This window comes from Anomaloglossus baeobatrachus, chromosome 3 (genome assembly GCF_048569485.1).
Source record: "Anomaloglossus baeobatrachus isolate aAnoBae1 chromosome 3, aAnoBae1.hap1, whole genome shotgun sequence".
Classification (NCBI taxonomy): Eukaryota; Metazoa; Chordata; class Amphibia; order Anura; family Aromobatidae; genus Anomaloglossus; species Anomaloglossus baeobatrachus.
Window position 1 is genome coordinate 426,917,808 of NC_134355.1, and position 12,058 is coordinate 426,929,865.

The window sequence follows — 12,058 nt, forward strand, 5'->3', positions numbered from 1 at the left end:
AAATCCTGGCCTTATACCGCTCCCCGAACGCACACCTAAAAATTAATGGTACTCTGTCGAGGCCCTTTACCATACATAACGGGACTCGGCAGGGATGCCCCCTATCCCCACTACTTTACATCTTAGTCATGGAACACCTACTGGCGGCCATTCGTCTTAACCTTGACATACAAGGAATCAAAATCGCAAACAAAGAATACAAATGTGCCGCCTTTGCAGACGACCTCCTCATATACCTGCAAAACCCACTCACCTCTCTTCCATCCCTAATGCAGGAACTAAATCGCTTCAGTAGATGGTCCAATTTTAAAATTAATTTTGATAAGTCAGAAGCCCTGAACATATCGCTCCCCCAAAACGTGGTAAACACCGTGAAGCCAAACTTCCCCTTTAAATGGCCGCCCAATGGTAGTATAGGATACCTGGGTATTGTCATACCATCTGACATGGACAGACTTTTTTCACTAAATTTTCTAAGTTTCCTGTCCAGGCTCGAGAGGGACCTAGATTCCTGGGGTCGGGGTACCCTCTCGTGGTTTGGCAGGATTAGCGCCCTAAGGATGACAGCCTTACCCAGACTGCTTTATCTACTTCAGACGGTTCCGGTTCATATCCCGGCGTCTTACTGGGTAAAGGTACAGCGTCTATTTAACAAATTTGTGCGGACTAGGGGGCGACCCCGACTCGGGAGTAATGTTCTGACGAGAACCAAGGGGGCGGGAGGAGCAGGGCTCCCCTGCTGTAGGAGATACTACCTGGCGGCTGCCCACACCAGAGTCCTGGACCTCTTACATAATTGTGATTCAAAACTCTGGGTTCGGCTGGCACATGACCTATGCCCATTATCAGTCCCAACCCTGCCGTGGAACTGGCCACGCCTCACTAAACATAAAATAGCAATGTCCTACAGCACCAAACAAACACTGAAATCAGTACACTCATTACCATTGAGCAAACGCCTGCTCCAGCCCGGGGTCCACTCATGCCACTAACGGACAACCCTGACTTTTTGCCAGGAGCATCGTCCAACAAATTTCTTGGCAGTTCAAAACAGAGGCCCCTGAGACTGGGCCAGGTGGCCCCAGACGGAGTTCTCCTCCCACTCTCAGATATTGTGGGAAACGGAAACACCAGGCTGAGGTTCCATTTTGAATATGCCCAACTTAAACACTTTATAACCTCACAGGGACAAGCCGCGGGGCACCTCCCGTCTATAACTCCCTTTGAACGTATCTGTACCGGAACACCTGACACTCGACATGCCATATCAAGGATTTATAAGATCCTGACAGAGGCGGCGGAGACTTCACTTCCCCGCTTCTGTACCGCGTGGGAAGCAGAGCTCAACAAAACGTTTCCCAAGGATCAGTGGGAACGATGTTTCCGCCTGACCCATAGGTCCGTGGTTGCCACAAGAATGCAGGAAACCTGCTACAAGATCCTCTCCAGGTGGTATAGGGTCCCATCATCCTTTCATGTGTGGTGTCCCGAAGTTCCGGATGTATGTTGGCGTTGCGGAGCCCAGGGCGGCACCATGACCCATATATGGTGGTCCTGCCTAAGTCTGATGGCCTTTTGGAGCAAGGTATTGGCAGCCATTCAAGAGGTCACGGGGACCATAGTCCCTAGTCGCCCTGAGGCAGTCTTGCTTATTTATGTTTAAAATCTCAGAAAAAAAGTATAAAAAATCCCTCATGGGCCCCCTCCTCCAGGCCGCCAAGACTGTGATCCCACGACATTGGAAAGACCCCACTCCCCCGGCCATAGAGGAATGGGCGACAGAGGTGAATACAGTACACCGTATGGAGATGGTGGTGGCCCAGTCGCGAGGTCAGATAGTGGAAACCACCTCTAAATGGCTCACGTGGGAGGTTTTCCTCTTGGGCCCCAAGTTCTTAGCTTTAATTGACTCCCGGTGCTCAGACTCCTTGGCATATATCACTCCCTAGAAAACATTTATTCACTCTCCTCTTTTAGATTCAACAGATGAAAATACCGTCCCGGTCATCACACATCCTCCCCTACGCCTCTCTATTCACTGATTCACATTCTAAACCTGTCCCTCTCCTTTTGGTTCTTATCTCTCCCCGTGCATTTCTCTGCACATCTGATATGCTCTTATCTGTGGTAAGACTCGTCCAATTTTTTCCTATCTACTGTTGTGTAGTTGTTGAGCCTAAGGCCTAGACCTATTGTAAAGGCTTGTTCTATTTCTATGTTATAACACCTAATATCTTAAGGTATTGGACAATGTAACTATCTGTATGTTTTTCTTTTGAAACCAATAAAACTTTAAAATTGAAAAAAAAAAAAAAAGCTGCTTTGTTTAGGAAAAATCCTGTTATTTTGCTTTGACAAAACTCTATCGAATCATGTCATAATGCAATTTACAATCATATACACACCTACCCAATGCACGTTTCGCTAAAGCTTCATTTGGCTTTATATTTCTTATTGCTTTATATTCTTATCTATGTCTTTTTGTTCTGGCTGCTGAAGTTACCACTGCCTGTAATGGTTTATATCTAATGTTGTCTATACTGTTATATACGGTTATACCTTGGACCACATCTTTTCTATTTATTTGTCCATATGCATGTTTGGTGAAACAAACTAGCAGATGATTTAGCCATTACCATTATATAATTTCTCTGCCCCATATGCACCTGGACTGGCATTCTTGCTGCCTATTATGACAGCTAGTTAAGTGGTACTAGTGACTATATACATATGCTTTCTTTTCAAGGAATAACTGGTTTGATATCTCAATCATTAACGATAATTCCTATTTCATATGTAGTCATACATTATTTATATACCTTTCCCACCATAACCTTTCATTACCCCTACCCACTCTTGTTTGTGTTCTTTTCCATGCCTTTTATGCCTTTGGTCTCCTTTTTATATTTTTAAATTCAATACAATAAAGGTCATTATTTTTTTCTTATACATTTGTTTTTGCCTTTAAGACATTGCTGCGTTGGTAATTGCCTTATATAATTATTATATGAAAATGTAAGGTACTGCATTCTTTAACATAACAAAAATACAGCATCAAAATTGCCCCAAATACTCATTGTGGGAATTCAACCTAAGATACCAGGATTTTTTTACTGTGCACCAGGAACAAAGGTAACACCTGAAAAAAATACATTTTCACAGTTCATGAACATAGTAAAATGCTTTAATCAAAACTGGAAATCTTAGGTTTAGCTGTTTGGGGATTAAATTAATATTTTGTAAAAAAAAGATGTTAAAAATGTTTTCAAATTTTGCAAGGTAACTGTACATGCTTAGAATACCTCGAAAGGAACTTAAAAAGGCCTCTGTGTTGGAATAGGGACAGTTAGGTGCACCCCTACTCCATTAGTAAGCCAACCTGCTACAGTGAACTTACCACCCTGTTAGGCTGCATGCCCACGATCAGGGCTCACAGCGTTTTGGACGCAGTGTTTTTACTCCGCCCAAAATGCTGCCTTGTATAGTATAAGCACAGTGGATGGGATTTCTAGAAAGTTTTTCCTGCAGCATAAACTGACCTGCTGTGCGGCTTTCCGAGCAGCAGCATGTCAACTTATTGCTGCGGAGCTACAAGTTTTCTCCACAGGGAGAACAGTGAGAAAGAAAGCAGCGGGCCGAACCCTAATCGTGGGCACAGGCAGCTACAGTCTCCTGCGGAGAGGACACAGCATGTCCGGATCTTGGACACATAGTCATAGATAGCTATAGAAATGTCATGCAAAGTACTATACTGCAGGTAAATTCTATTCTCCATTTGTTAGTGGTTCAGTACATTCAGTTATTAGACACTATCACAGACTATTAGATTAGAAACCAGTAGTTGTGCACAGTAATTTAATATGATACAGTGTAACTTGAGCTCCCTTAAAGGTTATAGTCGGATAATATGAAAATTAATTTTATTGTCTCACCACAGACAACCTCTGTTGTAGGGGAAGTGCATGACTTGCTTCCATCTAACCTCAAACAGATGATTCTGTCATTGTATCATTGTATGCCCTGTGCTATACAAGAGAATAGAAACTCTGCTCGTAAATATGCAAACAACCTTTTCAGAGAGAAAGAGGGCTTGAATTCTAGCTCCACCTTTAGAGAATCAATCCTAAAAGTCAATATTGACCCTTTAATGAGCCTTGCCATATACAGTGCCTACAAGTAGTATTCAACCCCCTGCAGATTTAGCAGGTTTGATAAGATGCAAATAAGTTAGAGCCTGCAAACTTCAAACAAGAGCAGGATTTATTAACAGATGCATAAATCTTACAAACCAACAAGTTATGTTGCTCAGTTAAATTTTAATAAATTTTCAACATAAAAGTGTGGGTCAATTATTATTCAACCCCTAGGTTTAATATTTTGTGGAATAACCCTTGTTTGCAATTACAGCTAATAATCGTCTTTTATAAGACCTGATCAGGCCTGCACAGGTCTCTGGAGTTATCTTGGCCCACTCCTCCATGCAGATCTTCTCCAAGATATCTAGGTTCTTTGGGTGTCTCATGTGGACTTTAATCTTGAGCTCCTTCCACAAGTTTTCAATTGGGTTAAGGTCAGGAGACTGACTAGGCCACTGCAACACCTTGATTTTTTCCTCTTGAACCAGGCCTTGGTTTTCTTGGCTGTGTGCTTTGGGTCGTTGTCTTGTTGGAAGATGAAATGATGACCCATCTTAAGATCCTTGATGGAGGAGCGCAGGTTCTTGGCCAAAATCTCCAGGTAGGCCGTGCTATCCATCTTCCCATGGATGCGGACCAGATGGCCAGGCCCCTTGGCGGAGAAACAGCCCCACAGCATGATGCTGCCACCACCATGCTTGACTGTAGGGATGGTATTCTTGGGGTCGTATGCAGTGCCATCCAGTCTCCAAACGTCACGTGTGTGGTTTGCACCAAAGATCTCATCAGACCAGAGAACCTTGAACCAGTCTGTCTCAGAGTCCTCCAAGTGATCATGAGCAAACTGTAGACGAGCCTTGACATGACTCTTTGAAAGTAAAGGTACCTTACGGGCTCGTCTGGAACGGAGACCATTACGGTGGAGTACGTTACTTATGGTATTGACTGAAACCAATGTCCCCACTGCCATGAGATCTTCCCGGAGCTCCTTCCTTGTTGTCCTTGGGTTAGCCTTGACTCTTCGGACAAGCCTGGCCTCGGCACGGGTGGAAACTTTCAAAGGCTGTCCAGGCCGTGGAAGGCTAACAGTAGTTCCATAAGCCTTCCACTTCCGGATGATGCTCCCAACAGTGGAGACAGGTAGGCCCAACTCCTTGGAAAGGGTTTTGTACCCCTTGCCAGCCTTGTGACCCTCCACAATCTTGTCTCTGATGGCCTTGGAATGCTCCTTTGTCTTTCCCATGTTGACCAAGTATGAGTGCTGTTCACAAGTTTGGGAAGGGTCTTAATTAGTCAGAAAAGGCTGGAAAAAGAGATAATTAATCCAAACATGTGAAGCTCATTGTTCTTTGTGCCTGAAATACTTCTTAATACTTTAGGGGAACCAAACAGAATTCTTGTGGTTTGAGGGGTTGAATAATAAATGACCCTCTGAATAAACTTTTCACAATTTAAAAAAAAAAAAATAAAAAAAGAAATAACATTCTTTTTTGCTGCAGTGCATTTCACACTTCCAGGCTGATCTACAGTCCAAATGTCACAATGCCAAGTTAATTCCGAATGTGTAAACCTGCTAAATCTGCAGGGGGTTGAATACTACTTGTAGGCACTGTAACTTAGGATAGGAATCCAAACCATACACTTCATTTGCAGACAGTTCCGAGTATTTTCCCCTCATCAGTGCAAAGCAGGAGAAAGCACTCACTGACGATGATGTGATATTATTCCGGGAGTTGAGTATAATCATTTTTTTTTTATGATGAACACTGAAGCGATTAAGAAGTGGTTGTGATTAATTTTTATTTCACATTTCAGAGGGGTGCTTTTTCCTGCCTGTGTGGTCTTACCAGTTGTACCCAATTTGTAAAAGGGGTGTCCAGGTATATAATATCGATGATCCTTAGGCTAGATCAATGATATCAAACTAGAGGGAGTCCAAAGCCCCCCAATCAGCTGCTATTACTTCTAGAGGCTGGAGAATAGGAGCTGATCTTCCATATTTAGCAGCGGCTGCTACAAATTGTATGAAGTTTGCTGATCAGCATCATTCAATGTTTACATCCGATGTCCACCAGAGCTAACAACAGCTGATGAAGGGAGTGATATTTATGACCTATCCATAGTCACTAATATTACATGCCCTGATAAGCCCTTTAACATCCTGCAGGGAAAGTGAATTTGATGTTCTTTCATCCTCGGTCTGTCTGTTAAACGTTGTGCTACATTTAGTTTCTGTATGCATGTATTGCCTGGGTAGTTTCCCATATGCATTGATATGCTATTGATGTATTTTTTGACTATGTGATCCTGTAATACACACCTGTGTGCATGTATGAACCAAAGGTTAAAGAGCAGTTCTGAACATCAAATGGGAAGTTGAAGATGCCTAGGTTACATGAGCGGACCACTCGAAGCATTCTGTCATATCGCACACGTCCAGTGTGATTGACATATACAAAGGGAGTACGCTGTGACTTATCCTCATCTATACTGCAAAAAAGGAAAAGTACATATAACCATAATCAATACAAAACTGTTAGTCATGCAATAACATTTTCCATTTTTATTCATCTTTCCCATTTATTAGCGCTGCTACATTTTCTCTATCCACTTCCATCAAAGAACATATTAATGTCTATTTAAGTGAGGCAGCTGGTGGATGTGGACCCACTGCACCTTTGGCCAGGATTACACTGGAAGGGTGTGACTAAGTGACTGCCTGATCTATACTAGAGCCTCTGATGGTGAGGATAGGCTGGGCAGCAGATAGTTGCCTGGTACTACTCACAACGCAGACCCTGGACCTGCAACAGCTGCCCGATGGGTCAAAGCAGAAGTGCAAAGGGCACAGGCAGAAGTAAAGTCAAACAGTCCAAAGTTGAGGCAGGCAACAGAGGGTCAGGGTACAGAGCTGAGGTCAGGAGGGGAAGGTCAGATGAAAAGGAGAGAACAAGCCAGGTAAAAAAATGTAAAGATAATGCAAAGGAAGACCTAGATGGAACATCAGAGGCTATATGCATCTAGGAACCAAGTTCACTCACGAAAGGCTACATGATATGCCCCTTGCTAGTAGGGGATAGGACAGGGACGCAAAACCCTGCAAGACACAGTAGGGTTAAATTCCTGCACTACACAGCAGGGTAAAATTCCTACACAATCTGGCCACCCCTCCCTACAGCTAGGTGGAGACAGCAGGAGAGTGCAGAAGGACTAAGAGTGCTGCAAACGGGTTTCGACATACTGGCCTGAGGCTAAGCGGGGCAGCGTGGTGAATAGGTCCACCCTTTTTTGGCCAGGCCTACAGAGGAAATTCTCCAAGTTGGCAGGGGTGTTTACGTTCCCCACAAGCTCCAATTATCTCTGCTCAGGACTAACCCTCTCAATCAAGTAGAAGGTCTTCCCCCTAACCTTTTTGGAATACAGAATTTCCCTCACCTAAAACATATCCAAATGACCCTCAGGAACAGCAGTAAAGGCAGGAGACATAGAAGAAATTTGGAAACCGTAGATTCATTGGGAGATAGGTCACTGGATTGATTTGCCTGATGACCTTGAATGGCTTAAAGTACTGATTGGAGATCTTGAAGGAGGGACTCTCCAGGCGGATGTTATGGGATAACAACCACACCTTATCTCGAGGATGGTAAAGATGTGCAGAGCTTGTTTTCTTCTATGCCTGAAATTTCAACTTGGACACGGCCTTAAGGAGTGAGGCCTGATTTGGTTGCCAGATATGGACGAAGTTGCTATATGAGGAATCTGCAGCTAGCACGGCAGAGGAAGCAGTAATGGGAGATGGCACTTGAGGGTACCAGGAGTAAACAATAAAAAATGGAGATACTCCCGAATATTTCCCAACATGGTTGTTATAGGAAAATTCGCCACAAGGGAGTATTTGTACTCAATCATCCTGATGAGCAAAAAAAAAAAAAATGAAGTGGTTCTTAAGAACCTGCCCATTGGTCTGAGGTTGATATGCAGAGGGGAAGTCAAGCTGAACATTCAGCAGCTTGCAAAGGGCTCTCCTGAACGTTAATGTGAGCCGGACCCCTCGATCAGAGACAATATGGAGAGGAAGACCATGGAGACAAAACACATGCTGAACAAAAATTGCGTGGCGAGTTTGGGAGCAGAAGGGAGACTGGCCAAAGTGATGAAATGAGGCATCTTGGAGAAGCTGTCCACAACGACCATGATGGTGTTACAACCTTCAGAGAAGGGCAAGTCCATGATGTAATTGATGGCCATGTTATTGCCAGGGGAAGGAAGGAGTGTGAAGAAGACCAGAAGGCTTGTTCCAGAGGGACTTGTTTCTGGCACACTGAGAACAGACGATTACAAAATCCCAAACCTCGTTGGCCAGTGATGGTGACGAGAAGCGGCAAGCAATCAATTCAGTATATAACATACTGAGATATTAGGGAATTTGAGAACAGGTTGTAATTTTTAGGATACAGAAAGAAAAATATTTTACCACCACCAACACTCTAATCTGAGTAGTGCATTACACTGGTCTAGCCTTAAGGGGGCTTTACACTCAACAACATCGCTAACGAGATATCGTTGGGGTCACGGAATTCATGATGCACATCCGGCCTCATTAGTGATGTCATTGCGTGTGACACCTACGAGCGTCCGCTAACGATCAAAAATACTCACCTAATCGTTGATCGTTGACACGTCGTCCATTTCCCAAATATCGTTGCTGATTTTGGACGCAGGTTGTTCGTCGTTCCTGAGGCAGCACACATCGCTACGTGTGACACCACAGGAACGACGAACAACACCGTACCTGCGTCCTCCGGCAACGAGGTGGGCGTGACTTTCATGCGGCTGCTCTCCGCCCCTTTTCTTCTATTGGACGCCTGCCGTGTGACGTCGCTGTGACGCCGCACAAACCGCCCCCTTAGAAAAGAGGCTGTTCGCCGGCCACAGCGACGTCGTTAGGAAGGTAAGTATGTATGACGGGTACTAGCGATTTTGTCCGCCACGGGCAGCGATTTGCCTGTGATGCACTAACGACGGGGGCGGGTGCGAACAGCGTGTAAAGCCCCCTTTACTTTGGCTAGCTAGTTGTCATTATGAATTGCTTGTATCTGAGAATTTTTCTCATCTAGGAGTTATTTGCTTCCCCCACAGGTGACAGACTTTCCTGAGGAATTCCTTTGAAGAAGGACTGCCCAAGCACCAATATAGGAAGCATCCAGTTCCAGGAGAAACTGCTTATTAGGATCGGGGTAATGTAGCATCGGAGCTTTTGTTAAGACTTCTTTAAGTTGCTGGAAAGCCAATACAGCTGACCTTAGCCAGAGCTTGGTGTCCTAGTTAAGACAGAGATGAGTTCCATGAGGGACAAGAAGTGTTGAATGAATTGTCTGTAAAAGTTGCCAAACCAATGAACCGCTGGGTGGCACATAGGCCTGGAGGACAAGGCTAAGAGAGATCATTAGAAATCTTCTTGGGATTCATATTAAGACCTTGGCTGAAAACAATGTAGCCAAGGAAAGGCAAAGAGTGTTTTTAGAAGACATATTTAGACAACTTATTGTTTAAACAAATTGTGATCCCGTAGGTGATGCAGAAACTGATGGACATGTCTTCAATGAAAGGATGCATCTTAGGAGAAAATCAGGAATACGTCCAGCTGTATGACCACGAACACATAGAGGGGGTACCGGAAGATGTCATTTGTGAACTCTTGAAGCAAGGCGGGCGCATTGCACAGACCAAAGGGTATGACATTCATTGTCTTTACGGATTCGGATCAATTTATAAGCCCCTTTTAGATCCAGCTTTGAAAAAACTTTGCTCCCTGGATCCTGTCAAACAGTTCAGAAATCAAAAGCAGAGGGTACCGTATTTTCCAACGTATAAGATGACTGAGTGTATAAGACAACCCCCAACTTTTCCAGTTAAAATATAGAGTTTGGGATATACCGTATATACTTGAGTATAAGCTGAGGCCCCTATTTTACCACAAAAAACTAGGAAACCTTATTGACTTGAGTGTAAGCCTACGATGGGAAATGCAGCAGCTACTGGAAATTTTCAAAAATAAAAATGCATCCCAATAAAATGTAATGTGCCCATCCTTGTGCCCCTTCCTTGGGCCCTCTAGTAATGTGCCCATTGTTTAATAATATCCCCTATAATAATGTGGCAATTGTTCAGTAAAGTGCCCATTGTTTAGTAATCTGCCCTACATTAATGTGCCCATTTTTTAGTAATGTGCCCATTGTTTAGTAATATGCCTTACAGTAATGTGCCCATTGTTTAGTACAGTGCCCATTATTTAGTAATATCCCCTGTAGTAATGTGCCCATTGTTTAGTAATGTGCCCTGCAGTAATGTGCCCGGCAGTAATGTGCCCATTGTTTAGTAATATCCTCCTACCGGCCCCCTTCTTGTCCCTTATTATGCCGTTGTTTATAATTAATTAAATTTATTTTCACCTGTCCTCCGTTCCCATGGTGCCATCAGCTGCTTCTTGCAGACCGCAGGCACTTAGACCTCTTGGCGATCTCGTCCGGTGCACGGAGCCGCCGCTGCAGGCTGCCATCATGGATTTACTACAGTTTAATGTTTTACGGCGGCGATGACGCAAAGCACTCAACTGCTGTAAAGCACTGACAGCAGCAGCTGCTCCATGCACCGGACGTGATCATCAAGGGGTGCTTCTTGCGGACCGCAGGCACATAGACCCCTCTATGATCGTGTCGAATACACAGGGCCACCGCTGCTGTCAGCGCTTTACTGCAGTTGAATGCTTTGCGCCACCACCGTAAAGCATTCAACTCCAGTAAAGGCATGATGGAAGACAGCAGCCCCGTGCACTGCACGCGATCACGGAGGGGTCTATGTGCCTGAGAGGCAGAGAAGGAGGTAGTAGGATACAAGGGCAGGCCAGAGGGATGCGCTACCACTCTGATAGTCTTGGAGACATTGAGGGCTAATTATACCCTCGATAAGTCAACACCCGGCATATAAGACGACCCTCGACTTTTGAAAAGATTTTCAAGGGTTAAACAGTCGCCAGAAAATATGGTATTTATTTTTAATGGTGATCTTGTTAAGCCCCCCTGTAGTCAATACAGGGACATAAGGAACCATTTTTTTTTACATGAAAAAGAAACCAGCACCAGCAAGAGAAGAGGACTTACGGATGAATGCTATGGCTACATTTTCCTGGATGTACTCTGACATGGTGCGAGTCTCAGGCAGGAATAAAGTGTACACCTGATCCCGGGGTGGAGGGGTGCCAGGCTGAAGCTCGATGTGACAATCTTAAGGCCTATGAGGCGGTAACGCCTCTAAGTTTTTTTTCACAAAAAACATCTGCAAATGAATGATACACAGAGATTTACAGCCACGGAGGGCAGAGTCTTAGGAGAGACCCTGGCAAAGCAGCTGATAGCACAATTGGGACCCCATTGAAGCACCTGTCCAGAGGACCAGTCTAAGACCGGCACTTGTAGATGCAACAAGGGAAGGCCCAGAAGACCTGAGTACACAGATTTGGATAACACATAGAAGGAAATCTTCTCAGAATGCAAAACTCCAATTTGCAGTGTGACTGGTAGCATGATGACACGGATAGACTCAGACAAAAGTTGTCTGTCAATAGAGGAAATATTCAGGGGGAGATTGAGCTGCTGTGTAGGGAGTTTGAATTAATGAACCAGGTCCTGGTGGGTAACGTTCCCAGCGGATCCAGAGTCTAAATGAGCTGCTGCAGAAATAGACTTCTCACTACAGACCAGGGTGACTTCAGTCGACCACTGAGAGCAATCTCTCACCTAGAGTTATCTCTACGAGTAAGGGTACTTTCACACTTGCGTTGAACGGTATCCGTTGCATTGCGTTGTGTAACGGATGCAACGGATGTGTTGCATATAGTGGCACAACGGATGCAACGGATGCTG

General features: G+C 44.5%; 1 protein-coding gene across 1 annotated transcript in view; it reads right to left on the reverse strand.

Annotated features, from left to right (window-relative positions):
* The window catches only part of LOC142297259 (5-hydroxytryptamine receptor 3C-like), a 172,659-nt gene that overhangs the window by 32,299 nt on the left and 128,302 nt on the right, over positions 1-12,058 (reverse strand). Inside the window, exon 5 of the mRNA XM_075341513.1 lies at positions 6,457-6,626. Within this exon, the coding sequence (XP_075197628.1) occupies positions 6,457-6,626 (170 nt within the window). The remainder of the gene's footprint in view (positions 1-6,456; positions 6,627-12,058) is intronic.